Source organism: Saccopteryx leptura, chromosome X (genome assembly GCF_036850995.1).
Source record: "Saccopteryx leptura isolate mSacLep1 chromosome X, mSacLep1_pri_phased_curated, whole genome shotgun sequence".
In the NCBI taxonomy this organism is placed as follows: Eukaryota; Metazoa; Chordata; class Mammalia; order Chiroptera; family Emballonuridae; genus Saccopteryx; species Saccopteryx leptura.
In genome coordinates this window covers 74,422,147-74,439,805 of record NC_089516.1, presented here as the reverse complement: position 1 = coordinate 74,439,805, position 17,659 = coordinate 74,422,147, and the positions used below count along the sequence as shown (strand labels likewise).

The following is a 17,659-nucleotide window of genomic DNA, read 5'->3' as shown; positions in this document are numbered from 1 at the left end:
GAGTAGACCATTTCTTGGTCAAGGCTATACTAGTAGCTACCCCACCCCCCCACCCCCCACCCCCCCGGTGCTAGAACCTCCAAACAAGAATGCTGTCATAACTGTTTTTCAAAAATTGCTAAATCCTTAACCGCAATAGATGGAGAAGCAGGCATTTGGTTGACTATAAAAGTATTTTGATTGGTTGCTCTGTTTTAACTGTTATTTTTAAAGTTGTATTGCCATATTACTGTGTGGCTTTGCGGGGCTCGATTTCTTAGTAAATGAGGCTGAAATAACATTACTTATCTGTTACAGTGTTTTGAGACACTTAAATATATAATCAAGGTAATTACTTATATATACTAAAACTTACTACATAAGCACTGTAGATTTTAGAAAGTTTACTAATGACAGTGCAGTACTGACATTATAATATATGTAAGATTGTGGGATTTTTGGCCCTGGCCGGTTGGCTCAGTGGTAGAGCGTCGGCCTGGCGTGCAGAAGTCCCGGGTTCGATTCTCAGCCAGGGCACACAGGAGAAGCGCCCATTTGCTTCTCCACCCCTCCCCCTCTCCTTCCTCTCTGTCTCTCTCTTCCCCTCCCGCAGCCGAGGCTCCATTGGAGCAAAGATGGCCCGGGCGCTGGGGATGGCTCCTTGGCCTCTGCCCCAGGCGCTAGAGTGGCTCTGGTCGCGGCAGGGCGACTCCCCGGAGGGGCAGGGCATCGCCCCCTGCTGGGCAGAACGTCGCCCCCTGGTGGGCGTGCCGGGTGGATTCCGGTCAGGCGTCTGCGGGAGTCTGACTGTCTCTCCTGGTTTCTAGCTTCAGAAAAGTGCAAAAAAAAAAAAAAAAAAAGAGATTGTGGGATTTTTTTTTATTTGTTGTTTCTCATTAATACTTCATTTTACTATATTGGCATTAAAATTAAATTGCTTATTAATAAATTTGCATTATGTTTATAATCAAAGAAACAAGTCACTCAAATAGTATATTTGATAGAGATGTTCAGATACAACACAATGATAATTGTGTGTGTGTTTCCTTTCATTTTGAGAAAAGGAATAATGATTTGAGAATCTTTCTCCCCCAAAGGAGCTATATAATGTTTATGCTAGAAGAACGAGATCCACTTTTTTCTAGTAAAATACTGAAGGGTTGATAAAAAGTGAACTCTATAATGTATATTTATGTCATCAGTCATTAACAGCTGAGGGAAACATTCCTGATAAAGTGCTCTGTAGATTTGTAGGAAAAACAAGAAACAGAGAATAACTGGAAAAGAGTGGTTAAATACAGAATACATGGAAAAGATATTGTTGACAGATTCCTTAGTGTATAGAGCCATAGGCCTGTTGATGGTACTGAATGACTAAGAAAAATGTATTATCATCTCAGGTTCTAGATCAGGGCTCCAGAACCTATGGCTCGTGAGCCAGAAGTGGCTCTTTTGATGGCTGCATCTAGTTCACAGACAAATCTTTAATAAAAATAATAATAACTTTAAAAATATAAAACAGTCTCATGTATTACTATCCATTCATTTCCTATCGCTCATGTTCATGATTGCGGGTGGCTGGAGCCAATCACAGCTATCCTCCGGGACAACACCACATTTTTATTGGATAATGCCTAACGTCACCGGTCATTGTATGGCTCTCACGGAATTACATTTTAAAATATGTGGCGTTCATGGCTCTCTCAGCCAAAAAGGTTCCTGAGCCCTGTTCTAGATGAATAAACAAAAAATTACTGAGATAGGAAAGAAGGAATATTCAATTCTGATTCTGTCAAATATGCGTCATACCTTCTATTAAAATTTTTTTGAATCACTGCTAGTGATGACTAAATAACCTAATAAAAAACATGCGTTTAAGATAAAAATATACTGTTGAACATTAAGTGAAAATTTTTTAAATGTCCCTGTCCTTTTATCACAAAGCAGTTGGTTTAATTTCTCTTATTTTGTTGTAGTCTTTATTTATGTATGCATGCATATTTTTACATAATTTAGGTCAAGTATACTTACAAGTTTGTATTTTATATTTTTTGCTTCAGTGCTGCTCTGGTTTTTGTATTGTAATTAATAATTCCTACAGAATAGTCTACAGCATAATCTGTCATTTAATTAACCATTGCCCTGTTGTTGGGCTTAGGTTATAATTATGAATAACACTCTGTTCAACATTTTGTAAATGTAACTCTTTTTGCTAATCAGTCATGTCCCTAGAATAGAATCCCAGGACTCGGGCAATAGGTGTGCATATTTTCATGAATCCTGAAGTCTGTTGCCAAAATTATTTTCTGTGTGGATTATATCACTTTATAGTGCATCCAGGAATGTAGGTATACACTAGTGTCAAGCAGTAATTGCTGGCATTAGGGTTTAGAAATTTTTTAAAGGCTAATTTATTGGGTTTTAAATTTTTACCTTGTTTTTTTCATTTAAATTTCTTTTTATACTTGGCAAAAAATTGAATGTTTTCAGTGATTCAGTTTATTATTTGTATTTCCTATATTGTGACTTATTTGTTAATTTCCTTAATCTTAAATCATCTATTAGATCTTGATGCTGTTCTTAGAGATGGTTAGTTTTATATGTTTTAAAACATTAAGACTTTTTCATATTGGCTGCAAATATTTTCAGATTTTTTTTTCTTTTGACATAATTATTAGTTTTCTCTAAAGGAGTCTTAAAAAGTGAAAGCTATTTAAATTTTTTTTCTATTTAAGAGCAAGACAGAGGAAGGGAGAGAGAGGGAAGGGGGAGAGAGAGAAGCAGCAACTCATTGTTTTACTTAGTTGGTCCATTTAATTGTGAACTCATTGATTACTTCTCCTATGTGCCTTTAGTGAGGGGTAAACCTGAGACCTCTTGTGTAGGGTCGATGCTTTATCCATTGAGCCACCCTGCCAGGATGAAAGCTAATTTTTACATACTATAGAAAGGCATACAATTTTAATAACTTTTCATAAATTTAACTGTTTGGGCCTGAGGTATTAATGCTTAATGGGGGTCAATTATATTTTGTTTATAAGATTGTATGTGTTCCTTTGGTCATTTAGAAACTCAGGTATCTTTTGGATGAATGACTTGGTTTCTGGTAGATATTTACTTCTCCTCTCTTTCACTGTTTTTTTCTCCTTCTATCTCTGCTCCTCTTCTCAAAGTTGCTTTTCTGACTTTTTTTCTTTATGCTAAAATTGTTTTTATTTTCATAATTCAAGCAGTGGTTTTCAACCAAATACAGTAACCTCTTCTCCCCAGGAGCTGTTTGGCAGTGTTTGGAGATATTTTTGCTTTTTCATGACTAGGTGGTGGTGGTGTTACTAGTAACTAGGGGTAGAGGCCAGAGATGCTGTTGAAAACTCTACAAAATAGAGATAATCTTCAATCATGAGGAATCACTAGGCCAAAGGTGCCAGTAGTTTTGAGGTTGAGAATCGCTGCTTGAAAGTAACACGACTTCTTTTGTATCTACTTGCAAATTACACATAGAAAAACGCAAAGCAGAAGTAATGGTTGATTGTTTCAAGGAACTAAAAGCGGTAAGAAATGTCTGATTGAAGAAGGGAGATTGCTAGAACCCCCAAGCTATGGTGCATGCTGTTCTAATTTAGCATCCTGGAAAGTTTTAGAGTACAGGGCGGGGAACAGCTAGGTGCCGAAAAGAAATGATCTTACCTGGTAATGATGCTTACAGATTTCCGACCATTATTTAGTCAGCATGTAACTCTTAGTGTCACATAAATATTCAGATCTCACATTCTTGTGATATGCATTCAAAATTATTTTGATTATTCACTTTTTGTAACTTTGTCTATTTAAAATGGCAACAGATCTGCCCTAAAAAAGACTTCATTGCTCTTAGGTTGAAATGTTGAAAGGTTTTGTTTTTGTTTGTTTGTTTGTTTTTGTCACATGGTTCTCATTGTACTAACCCAGCTACAACTCAATTCTTGCCTTAATTTTGCCTTCCTTCAACATAAAACTATTATCAGTTGTACTATAGTGAAATGTCACCTTGCTTCAAGGTGACTTTGAACTTGTAGGGATCTTGTGCTTTGATTAAAATATGTGTGGGATGTTAAATATTTTTTGAGTGTATGTATAAAGAAAGACTGGAAGAATCAGAGCAAGTGAGTGCTTATAAATCCTTACATGGGTATCGAGACATTGGAGGAAAGTGAAAATCATCCAGGTGGGCCCTGGCCAGATGGCTCAGTTGGTCAGAGCATTGTACTGAAGCACAGAGGTTGCTGGTTTGATCTCTGGTCAAGGCACATACAAGAACAGATCAACGTTCCTGTCCTTCCCCCCCCCCACTTTCCTTTCTCTCTCTAAAAATCAGGTGGTATTTGAAAGTGAATTGTACAGATTTATGTTTTATTCTGGCTCCTTTTTAAGAAAATTAACTACAAGGCAGAAACAAAAAACCAACAAAATGGAGACAGGATCTAAGATGAACAGAGGAGATGAAGCCTCAAGGCGAGAATCTATAAACAAGCCTAGAAAGAATTGTTTGTTACTGAGAACAAATGTGCTGTCATAGCTTCCTTTCTCTTTTCAATATATTGATCGTCTTATATTGCTGTTGAATTTTTAGGGACAGCTGTACACAGAGTGGATGGATGTGAGGAGAGGAAAAATTTCCTATATAATTTTTAAGGTGCATTATAGATACTTAATCAAATACAGTTTTTATTCTAAAATTTCTTCATGTTTTAGTAAGATTTACCTCAGATGGGGAGACTGAGAGGAAAGACTCACCTAACACATTTTGGATGACTTGAAAAAATACTTATAACTTCATCATCTGGCTGGGTAATATATACAGTCTCCTGTGTAGGAACTGTTCTTGCTTTGAAAAGTGGGGCAAGGTGACTTCCCTATTACTATTCCTCCATACTCTCTATTTTGTGCTCTCAATGAACAGTTGGTCAAATGTTGAGATTTGTGTATTTAAAAAAATAAATACAGTGATAGTCTCTTTGGATATTGTGTACCTTGAAAGTCAAAATGTGAATGTGCTTGAGAAACCATAGTAAGGAAAACAGAAAGTCAGACTTTTGGGATTTAAAAGAAGTCTTCTTAGCGCTTTGCGGTAGTAAACTTGAGCTCATAAAATCATGAAGTGTATAATGGAGTTTAGACTTCTCACAGGGTAGAATTGCTGGGGTATGTTTATCCTGTTTTACCTCATCTTAATGTTCACGATTCAACTTTATGAAGCAGATTTCACTTTTAGGTTTTAAGAAGTGAACTTCCTATCTTATGTTTTCCAGTGAATATCACCTCTGCCAGACAATTAACAGGATGCAGTCGCTTCAGCCATATTTTCCCTTCATCTACTTATCAGCACATTAAGATGCATAAGAGAATTCTGGGGCACTTGTCATCCGTCTATTGTGTAGCGTTTGACCGAAGCGGGAGAAGAATTTTTACAGTGAGTTTAAAATTTATAATAGTGTACCATATTACAGGTTATTGTTTTAGCAAACATTTATAAGTGCCGTGAGCTAACCGATTGCACTACTGGAGCTCCATCAAACATTTACTAATATGCCCTTTCCATTTGTCACTTAATGCAACTGGTCAGTGTTGCTTCACTAATGATTATATCATCCTTATGGTCAAATAGTTGAACTGTACTACCCAGTTAGTAATGAAGATTGCAGTTATTGTGTATATCTTTCTTTGATTTTAGGACTAATTATTTTTAAATTTGGGTTTTCATTAACCAGATCACACTGTATGATTTTGAGTACAAAACTTAGCACACTAATATTTTCAAGAGAAGACTTAGTCTCATGTCTTCAGTACTAAACTACAATAGAAATATAGGTAATGGCATCATTTTCTTTTTAAATTCCTATGCTACCCATAAGGAAGTGGTTTATATTTTAAGAAGTTGTAACTCCTTCAGAGACTCTTCAATTGACATTTTCATTACTTCAAACGTACCACCTGAGGATGATGATTTCCATCATGATATAAACTGATCATTATTAAGTAATTTATTTTCCATATTGCAGTAGAATTGCTTCTTACTATTTGTAAAGCTCTTTTGAAAATCTTAAGTTCAACTTATTTTTTCCCAGAGATTATCATGAAAAAGCCTCAAGTTTACTGAGAAATACTCGACTTTAGATTAAATTTTGAAGTATTTATAATAAAATATTCAAACAATTAAGAAAAAAGGCTGTCCAGCCTAAGGAAAGAACGAATCGCAGAGACACTTAATGTTAAATCACTTAAATGTGAACTAAATTGTTTTTGAATTGTCAGGATTGGTAGTTTTGAGGAGCGCTTTATAAACACCATTGTCAGTTTGCACAGTGCCTTGTTGGGGCTGTCATTTGATCATTATTTATATTTGCAACTGAATCCATATTATGTGGAGAGAAGAGACTAAAAAGTAAAGGCTTAAAAGTAACTTAATAAACTCTTCCCTTTTGTCTCTCTGGCTTTTGGGGAAGGGGAAATCTCTGCTTCATTGTCAATCTGTCCTTTCAAATTCCAATAGGGTTCAGATGACTGTTTGGTGAAAATTTGGGCCACAGAAGATGGACGCCTTCTTGCTACACTTCGAGGGCACTCTGCTGAGATTTCTGACATGGCTGTTAACTATGAAAACACTCTCATTGCCGCAGGCAGCTGTGATAAAGTTGTAAGAGTTTGGTGTCTTCGAACTTGTGCACCAGTCGCAGTCCTTCAGGGGCATTCAGCTTCTATTACTTCCATACAGGTGAGAAAAATGGAAGGATAACCTCTCTCATAATGTGATAGGATGAGAATGATCTTGTTTTGCTTACACTGTGTAGATAATATTATAAAGAATGGCCAATAGAAAAATGTTGACCTCTCAAGGGCTTTGTTTCAACACTGTAGACAGATCTTTTTTAAAGTTCCTGTAACATGTAAATCTATTCCCTTACAAATAAGTAAAAAGGCCACTGAAAAGGTTTTTAAAATACTGCGTGAGACATCTTCTTTGCCTCGCTCATGTTTATGAAGAAGGGAGAAGCTTGTAAATGCTTTGAGGAGCAATATTAATACCTGTTAGTCTAGATATAAACAGGTTCTAACTTGAATACTGTCATAATTTGTGTTAACATTTAATCCAAGATACTTTCCAGTCAGATAGAGAAAAAGACAGAAAGTAGTTTAATGTTAGGGAAATTTTTATTCTAAATTTCAATGGTTTTCCTCTTTCAGCTTGATATTTCACAAACATTAATTATATTGATTTCTTTTAAATAAATGATCCTATGATGATTTTATCAGATGCTGATACTGAAAGTCCTGTATATCCCCAAAATAACTTTTATTTAATCAAACTAGGCTGAAATTTTGTCCTCTGCTTTGTCTTGAGAACAAAATAGGGGAATCTGGAACCTTTCCAAAAAGGTCTTATTTATTGATTGACGGATTATTGGACTTATTAGGCTGACACTGGTTAACATAATTATACAGGTTTCAGGTGCCCAATTCCACAACACAGCTCTGTACATCATATTGTGTGTGCACCCCAAAAGTCAAATCTTTCTCCATCGCCATTTATGTGACCATACCCCCCAATTTCCCCACTCCTAGAAATCAAAAGACTGATGTCTGTGTGCTTGAGGTTTTTTATTATTTTGCCCTTTGGGCTCTACCCTTGGCTCCCTTTGCTGTGCCCTCCTGCTCGCCCCCCATCACCCCTGACAGCTGTCAGCCTGCTCCCCTTGTACGAGTTGTTTTCTATGTTGCGTGTTAGTTCATTTTGTTCATTAGATTCCACAAATGAGTGAAACCCTATGGCACTTGTCTTTCTCTGCCTGGCTTATTTCTCTTAGCACAATTCTCTCCAGGTCCATCCATACATATTGTTGAAAATGGTGAGATTTCCCTTTTTCTTTTTTTATGGCCACATAATACTCTAGTGTGTAAATGTGCCATAGCATTTTTATCCACTCGTCTACTGATGGCCACTTGGGCTGTTTGCAGATCGTGGCTATTGTAAATACACTGTAATGAACACTGGGGTGCATATATTCTTTGGAATTAGTGTTTCAGGCTTTGTAGGATATATTTCCAGAAGTGGCATTGCTTGACTTTATTGGGGTGATGTTGGTTAGTTACTAAAATTATATCGGTTTCAGGTGTACAATTTTATAATACCTTATCTGTATATTGTATTATATGTTTACCACCCCAAGTCAAGTCTCCTTCCATCACTATTTCTCCCCCTTTTACCCTGTTTTACCTCCCCCACCCCTCTTTCCCACTAGTAATCACCCCACTGTTGTCTGTGTCTATGAGTTTATTTCTACAGCTAGAAGTAATGGGGACTTTTCTTCTTGGCACTGGAGTGTGGGACTGGTATGGGGCTGGGGCTCCTCACTCCTCTGAGGAGACCTCTGCTCCCAAAATATTTCTCTCGATTTTTATCCACCACAGGTGGGTGTGGGACCAGTCTGTTCCACATCTCCGCCCCTCCTGCCAGTCTCAATGTGGCTTCTTCTTTATATCCTTGTTTTAGGACTTTGTTCATCTAGATTTCAGGCAGTTCAGAATTATAGTTGTTCTGTATTTACTTAAATTGTAATTTTGAGGTGCTTGTGAGAGAATGTGAGTGTCACATTTAGCTATGTTGCCATCTTGACCAGAGCACAAAGCCACAGTATTTTTGTGACCCACAGGACCTTACTTGCATTCTCAGCCCCTCACTGTCTGACCTACCTCACCTCTTTCTACTTGTTTCCTTTTCTCATTCTGCTTTAGCTGCTACATACACTCTGCTTTTCTCAACCTCTCTGTCTGCACTCCTAGGATCCTTTGCTCCTACTGTTTTCCTGGCTCTAGAATAGTCTTCCTTGGATATTCACATGGTTTCTCAATTTCTAAAGACTTTGTGCAGATGTCACGTTCTCAGGGAGACCCTCACTGACCACCTCACTACTCTAAAGTTGTAAACTGTCCTTCACCACCATTCTATATCCCCCCCTTAGTTTCATTTTTTTCCATAATAATGATCACCATTTAACATGCATTCTATGTGCTTTGTTTATTATTTGCTAATTGACTATGAATATTAACATTGTGAAGTATTACTCTTTCCGTTTCTTATTTTAAAAAAACATTAGATAAAATGAGAAGATGTTAATAGTAGTTTATTTTGGGTAGTTTGATTTATAAATAGCTTTTATTCTGTTTTGCTATATTTCTTAAATTTTCTTCAATAACTTCATTAACTTGTATTTAGAAATGCACATATTATCACTATTTGTATAATCTCTAACATAATTTCTTATTTTAAAAATCCAGTTAAGGTACATTAAAGGACTATATCACCCTTTGTGAAGCATGAAGCAGTTTAAATATAATGGAAATTATAAATGTTCTAGCGTTTCTTCAAGCATAATAAAAATGACAGTATTTCATATTTAATTGTCTCTTTCCTATATATCAGAGATCAACAAATTTTAGCAAATATTTTAGGTTTTGTAGGCCATATGATCTCCGTTGTAACTACTTAACTGTTATTGCATTAGAAAAGCAGACATAGACAGTGTAAGGCAGTGGTTCTCAAAGTGTGCGCCCTAGAAGATTTCCAGGTGCGCCCTATGGTATTCCAGAGAAATATGTGCCTGTTGGGGACCAAAAATCCAACTGGGTTTTTGGAGTTTAGATTTTTGGGGTACAGAGGTGTGGAGGAATTGGCTGTAAGCTGACAGTCTGCCCAACCCCCCACCTCACTTGCCTGATTAGGTTGCAAAGGGTTGTTAAGCTGTGGTGCTGTATTGTTTACACTACCCTCCATGTTCCCCGGAGAGACGGGAGGCAAGTTTCTTCTATCCTTTGTTTGGTGTCAAGTTAAGATGATGTGTATGGTGGGAGTTTTCTGCACTCAACACAATGAAGAATAAAAAGAGAGGAATTCTTCAATGTATTGATGGGGAAATGAAAGTTTGCCTTTCAGATATATGCCCAAACATTGAAGAAATCGCTAGGACACATCAGGCTCATGTTTCTCATAAACACAAGAATGAAAAAAAACTTAACACATTTGTGCCGGGATATGCAGAATTTACTAAATCTTACTAAGAATGTATCTATATGTATATAAAGATCACTTTTTTGTCGTTTTTTTTATTTTTTAACTTCTCTTTTTTACGAATTTTTAAAAGGATAACTCAAAAAAATGTAACATAAAAATGTTTTTTAATATCAGAATAAATTTTATTTTGTCGTATTTATTTTATTTAATTACCATAAAAGCACGCTTGGACTTTATATTTTTTTCTTTAATATTTGACTTAATTATTATAACATAAAAAACCAAATGAAAAAAAATTATTATAACATATTTTTCAGAAATTTGTATATTTTGTACCTACAATTATTTGTAATATTTTAAATGTGCCCTGACTTCAAAAAGTTTGAGAACCACTGGTGTAAGGTCATATGTTCCAATAAAACTTTATAGAAACAGGCAGCAAGCTGGATTTGGCATGTGGGCTGTAATTTGTAAAGTCCTACTATACACTATGGATTTAACTTTACACTGTGGATTAAACTTTCTAATGCAACCTTTTCTATCTCAGAAGTGAAAATATAAGCATACTACTTGAGTATGGCTTTCTTTACTGTACACCAGTTATTAATGGATAATATTAATCAATCATTTTTGTATGATTTAAACTCTAGATATTTGAAGTTCTGTGTTTCCGAACAAGAAAACTAAATAAATGACTTCTAATATCTCTAATGAGCATTTTTTTAATGTGAGTTCAGAATTTATTTAAACTCTATGCATCTTGACCCTTCATTTTCATTTCAACGACAGGTGTTTATTTAATCTCTGTTTGGGATTTTTAAAACCCAAAGGCATGCTAGAGACTGGTTTGATTCTTTTACTTTTCTCCTGTGTCCCAGGAATCATGAGCCAAGTGGCTCTTCCCTTTGTGTGTGTATTTTGTTTTTGTTTTTTCCCTGAGGACATGTGAAATACTGAGAATTAGATCTTCAGAATCTTAAATAAGGATCATTCATGGTCCATCCAGGGTAGAAGTCATCCTTTAAATTAGCAACTTAAATATAGTGTTTTAATCTATTTTTTTTCCACAATGATACATGCCAACAGAGATATGACATAGTTTATATTATTCATCAAAGCAAATGGAAATTATTTAAATTTTAAAAGGACTAAATAGATCTTTTACTTCATTGAAGTTACAGTTTAAAGCAAAATATTAAAACTCAAGTACTTAGCTGTTAGCTAACTAATCACTGATTATAAATTTACTTCTGATGGCCTATTCATATGGATCTAAAAATCCCATAATTATTGCTAAATAAGCATATATTTAGCAGATTTGTAATGGTTTAACTGGTCATGTCCTTGTCAGTTGTTTTCTTCATTAAGAGTATTGAAGTAATAAACTTAGAGATGTTGAATAATCTATAAATAATTATTTTTAGAACTAAAATATCTTATCCTGAATTTAATGACTGACTTTTTTCTTCAGTTTTTAAAATATATTTTTGTAGGATATTCATTAATCTAGGTTATTTAAATACTTTCTTGAAGCTGAAATTCTTAAATGAATTTATTTAAGGTATATTTGTTTAAAGTGATTATAATTTTGGAACATGCTATGTTTAAAATAAGTTTGAGCATAAACGCTTTCTAATTGAATTACATTTTTTTCTTTTTTTTTCTTTTCCTTTTTCTTTTTTTTTTTTTTTTTTAGTTTTGTCCATCAACTAAAGGCACAACCAGATACCTCACTTCTACTGGTGCTGATGGAACAATCTGTTTCTGGCAATGGCATGTAAAAACAATGAAGTTTAGGTAAATTTACAGTTGGGTTAGAAATTTTGTAAAAAGTCAAGTACATTGATATTTTTTATTACTTTGAAAGATTCTTAATCGCCCATGTATTTAAGTAGATAAATGTATGTGTGCATGTATGTGGACACACATTCATACCTACTTCAAGTGGATATTAGATGTTTTAGAAGAAAATTTGATGAATGCAATGTTGAAGAGACTAACTTATACACCAAAATTTGGTAGTAAGTATTTGTTTGATTTCTTATCCTGATAAGAAGGCTCTGAAGTTGTAGCAGTAATAGTAACACAGTAATTGGTTTATAAAGCTGTAATAATAAAACTGATATCATAAAGTATATTTTGAAAGCTGAATGAATTTTAAACGTGAATGATGAGATTAATGCTTATTGACCACTTCAGTTTTGTGGATTCTATAATGTTGATGATAAATCTGTCAATATCCAGTGTGCTAAGGTTCTTGCACATTAAATGAACATTGTAAAAAAGAAAGAATATTTCTTTTCTCTTAGAGATCGCCCAGTTAAATTTACTGAGAGATCCAGACCGGGAGTTCAGATATCTTGTTCATCTTTCAGTTCTGGTATGTGTGAAAATTGAATATTTTGAGTGCCCCAAATATTAAATGATCCAGTTACAAAAGATGTATTTTTTCTTATGTACAAAAAAATGCATATGCTTGCATGTTAATGGGATCACACCAAAAATGTGAACCGTATTTTGTAATAGATGGAGTCCATAAGATTCTAACTTGTGATAGCTTTTGAGTTTTCCTTCTCTTACTTAAAGTAATATGTTTTTATAAATGCAGAATTCAGTTGGTAGAAACAAAGCCTTTTCACCCCTAATTCAACACTAAAATCCTTCCCTGACTTTTCAGAAAACATGTAGTTTGGCTCCATAAAGAAGACAGTTTTGCAGTGTGTTAATGGAGTTTTTCTGATGCTAAGAATTGCACACTAGTTAATCTTTTTTTCTTTTTTCATATTGGTAAAATATAAAATTTACCATTATAATAATCAATGTAAAGTGTACAGTTCTGTGGCATTATGTATTTAATTTTGTATACATGACCACCACCACCTATCTCCAGAGTTTTTTCATCATCCTAAAAATGTATGCATTTTTGCACTTAACACCACTATAGCCAATGTAGTATAGAGTGAATTATAGATGTAAGTCATTTTTATAAATAATTTTGGAACATTTTTTTTTTTTGTATTTTTCTGAAGCTGGAAATGGGGAGAGACAGTCAGACAGACTCCCACATGCGCCCAACCGGGATCCACCCGGCATGCCCACCAGGGGCGATGCTCTGCCCACCAGGGGGCGTCGCTCTGCTGCGACCAGAGCCACTCTAGCGCCTGGGGCAGAGGCCAAGGAGCCATCCCCAGCGTCCGGGCCATCTTTGCTCCAATGGAGCCTTGGCTGCGGGAGGGGAAGAGAGAGACAGAGAGGAAGGAGGGGGGGGTGGAGAAGCAAATGGGCGCTTCTCCTATGTGCCCTGGCCGGGAGTCGAACCCGGGTTCCCCGCACGCCAGGCTGACGCTCTACAGCTGAGCCAACCGGCCAGGGCCGGAACATATTTTTATATTAAATATAAAGAATTCTTTGAGGCTGTGACCATTAATATTTATGATCCAGTGTCCTGTATTTAGTTAATAGTTGGTGTATTTTTATTGGGTTAAAGGAATAGTTGTATTTTAAATATTTATTTTTTTCTTGAAGTTTACTTATTTTTTTGCTGAAATGTATATCTGTAACCATTAGAAGATAACTTTGTGGGTTTTTTTTTTAATGAGAAGCAGGGAGGCAAAGAGACAGACTCCCACATGCACCCCGACTAGGATCCACCCAGCAACATCCTACAGGGTGATGCTCTGTCCATCTGGGGCTGTTGCTCAGTTGCTCAACAATCAAGCTATTTTAGCACATGAAGCAAGGCCATGGAGCCATTCTCGGTGCCCAGGGCCAAGTTGTTCCAACTGAGCCATGGTTGCAGGAGGGGAAGAGAGAGACAAAGAGAGAGAAAGGAGAGGAAGAGGAGTGGAGAAGCAGATGGTCACTTCTCCTGTGTGCTCTGACTAGGAATCAAACCTGAGATGTCCATATGCTGGGCCAACACTCTACCACTGAGCCAACTGGCCAAGGCAACTTTGTGCTTCTTGAAACCATTTTTATTAATATAAGTTAGTATCTAGCCTGACCAGGCAGTGGTGCAGTGGATAGAGCATCGGACTGGGACACAGAGGACCCAAGTTTGAAACCCTGAGGTTGCCGTCTTGAGCATGGGCTCACCAGCTTGAGTATGGGGTCACTGGCTTGAGCATGGTCTCATTTGGTTTGAGCATGGCTCACCAGCTTGAACCCAAGATCGCTGGCTTTAGCAAGGGGTCACTTGCTTTGTTCTAGCCCCTCTGGTCAAGGCACATATGAGAAAACAATGAACAACTAAGGAACTGCAACAAAGAGTTGATGCTTCTCATCTCTTCCTTCCTGTCTGTCTGTCTCTATCTGTCTCTGTCAAAAAAAAGTTAATATATTATATATAACTAAAAAAGCAACCAGAGGGTTATTTGAGTTCCTTGGTGCAATGTTTTTTTTTTTAATCCTCCAGGTGGAATGTTCATTACAACAGGTAGCACTGACCATGTGATTAGAATATATTACTTGGGTTCTGAGACTCCTGAGAAAATTGCTGAATTAGAGTCACATACGGTAAGAAAAAAAAAAAGAAAAAACTTAACTATGTTGCTTTCTTTTTTAGAGACCCTGGAAAGTTGGTTTTATTTCTTATCTGGTCTGTACTCTAGTTTAATATAGGTAGGTGCTAGTTTAATATAGGTAGGTGTTACCTATATGGTAACATGTCCCTTTAAAATGACCAATGTGAAGTTTGGGTTTAATATGGTTATAATATTTAAAATAGTTTATATTTGAGTATATGGAAAAAGGAAAAAATACATGTATTACAGTTATAGTTTATGAAAATTCTCTTTTTACCTGCTGCATTTTATTGATCATATAAGCTATTTGTTACTTTAATGTCTGTATACTTACTAAAATACATTAAATATGTCTTAGGAGAAAATAATTTTTAGTGAATTTAGCTTGTTGATCTTAATTTGATTGTTTTCAGAGTGCTTGAAGGTGATGACAAGTAAATGGGAAAAATCAAGGGGGCAAATAGAAAAAATATTTTTGCAGGAGCCCAGCTAAGTAAAAATATCAGGAAACTTGAAACATTCCCTGTTGAAATTGGTGGTGGTTATTAGTCATTGGAAATAAGATGTCCTTTGAGAACATCTGAAACCAATTATTGCAACTGGTAGTGAGAATCTAGAATATGTTAGATAAATAGAGTGGAGTCCTGAAGCAGTGTGAATCACAGCCACCTCTGAACATAGACAGTTGAATAATTTTAAAGATGAAAAAATAATTAAGTACAAAGGTATTTACTATCTGAACTTTTTAAAAATTAAGTATGAATGAATGTTTTTTGAAACTACAATATTTGATGGTACATTTTATATGATTTTATATTTATTATCAAGAAATAAAGAGAAGGAAAATGCCTATTTTGGCTTATACTTTAACCTTCTCATTACTACAATGTACATTATCTTAAAAGAAGATTCAATAGCCGTATCTAAATTAACAGCTCACAAAAATTAGAGGATATTTTATCATTTCATATTCATTTTGAAATATCCCCTAATTTTTGTGAGCAGTATATAATACCTGTCAGGTGACTTCATTGAAAAATAATTAAATAAACCATGTGAGAAACAGGAAATTACCGATTTCCTTTTCTGAAATTTTAAAAAGAGTTAAGTGGGAAATTTCGACTAGTTTCAAATCAGTCATCTTAAGGTGATATTTTAGCTTACTATACTGTCTCATTATGAGGGGCATAATAAACTTCAAACCTATTTTGTACTCTCTATCTATCTCTTGAGATTATGGTTTAGAAACAGGTTTGCTTATGTCTGGTTTGTCTCAAATTACTGCAGATGAGTTTTCCTCCTTAGTTAATGCAGTGTTTCAACCTTCATTTATGGTTTAAAAGAAAATTTGAGTTTTTAAAGAAAATTTTAATAATAAACAATCTACTTCATGGGGCTTTAGTATGTGAATTTGAGGGAAAGAGTGTTTTATTTGTTTTACAAATAAATTAATTCTAATGAAAATCTGTTGTTTTATGTCTTAGGACAAAGTTGTTGCTGTTCAGTTCTGTAACAATGGAGACAGGTAACTATATAGTGTATATTATAGTACATAACTTTGTAAGTAGATGTTGGATATAATTTATCTCCATTCCTTTCCAAGTAGCTACTTCTGCTCTACATATTTTATTTTCTATCTGGTCACTTACGCTGAAAGCCCTTGTCTATCTTTGATGACATCCTTACTTCATCTGTAAACTCCTGTTCAAGTAGTAGTCATAGGCTATCAGTTTTTTCTAAATTATTCTTTTTTGCTTTTGCCATTTCTTTTATCATCCACCTTAGTCAAGATTCTGTTGTATGACCCATTACCATCAATTTTCTTCTCCCTTCTAAATACATCCTATCTCTGCCAGATCACTGTTGCTCTCTTCAGATAATTTTAGTGTTATTTCTTGTTCTATGGAATAGAAGTCAAATATCTTAGCCTGATATTCAGAACTCTCTACAGTTTGACTTACTTAGATGTACATTCTGAATTCATCTACTGTTCCCCTGTACATCCTTAGATCCACCCTAACTGATTTAATCTTTTTTTGTTAAATTCTACATATACTTTCTCATCCATTCTTTTGCTTATACTTCACCTTACACCATTCTTACCCAGAAATATCATCAACTACCCCCTCTTCACTTCTTTCTTCCAAATCCTCCTTCTCTCTTCCACTCTTCTTACCTCCATTTCTCCTCTTCTTCTCTAAGTTTTGTCTTTTAAGGTTTATGGCCCTCCCTGAGATCTTTCCTGACTGCTCCAGATTTTAGCTATCCTGTGTCCTACTGAACATCTGTATCACTAATTGTGTTTACTACTCATATGACACATATTTACTATGTATTTGAAACACAGAAATTACATACAGGTATTCTTGTACCCTCTCAAATGTTTGATCCGGAAAAGGTGATAATCTTCCCTGGACTAAAAATGAACCAAGAATAGATTAAAAAATATAACACTTAGCATAATTTGTATCTATGTATTTCCCTAAGGACTTCATGTAGATGATCCTGTTTTATTTTTAAATATTTTAGGAGAGTAGGTAATTACTACGATGTTTGTTCATCTTTCTTAAATGCAAGAGTAAATAATGATGGTCTACAAAGAATGATATCTGTATTAGCATGAAAAAAACATTCAAATGATTTTTACGGTTGATTTACTGTACTACATTTAGTTAAACACTTGAAATTTTGTACAAATACAACTTTCTCATGCTAGAAGAATCTGAATTTATTTCTTTGCCTTTTTCTTATTTTTTTATTTTTATTTATTTATTTATTTTTATGGAGACAGAATCAGAGAGAGGTATAGATAGGGACAGACAGGAACGGAGAGAGATGAGAAGCATCAATCATTAGTTTTTCATTGAGACACCTTAGTTGTTCATTGATTGCTTTCTCATATGTGCCTTGACCGTGGGGCTATAGCAGACCGAGTGACCCCTTGCTTGAGCCAGCGACCTTGGGTCCAAGATGGTGAGCTTTTGCTCAAACCAGACAAGCCTGTGCTAAAGCTGGCGACCTCCGGGTCTCAATCCTGGATCCTCCGCATCCCAGTCCAATGCTCTATCCACTGTGCCACCACCTGGTCAGGCTATAGGTATTTCTTTAATAA

General features: G+C 35.4%; 1 protein-coding gene across 1 annotated transcript in view; it reads left to right on the top strand.

Annotated features, from left to right (window-relative positions):
- The window catches only part of BRWD3 (bromodomain and WD repeat domain containing 3), a 131,285-nt gene that overhangs the window by 40,656 nt on the left and 72,970 nt on the right, over positions 1–17,659 (top strand). Inside the window, exons 7-12 of the mRNA XM_066357703.1 lie at positions 5,268–5,428; positions 6,509–6,730; positions 11,721–11,821; positions 12,334–12,404; positions 14,439–14,539; positions 16,032–16,072. Of these exons, the coding sequence (XP_066213800.1) occupies positions 5,268–5,428; positions 6,509–6,730; positions 11,721–11,821; positions 12,334–12,404; positions 14,439–14,539; positions 16,032–16,072 (697 nt within the window). The remainder of the gene's footprint in view (positions 1–5,267; positions 5,429–6,508; positions 6,731–11,720; positions 11,822–12,333; positions 12,405–14,438; positions 14,540–16,031; positions 16,073–17,659) is intronic.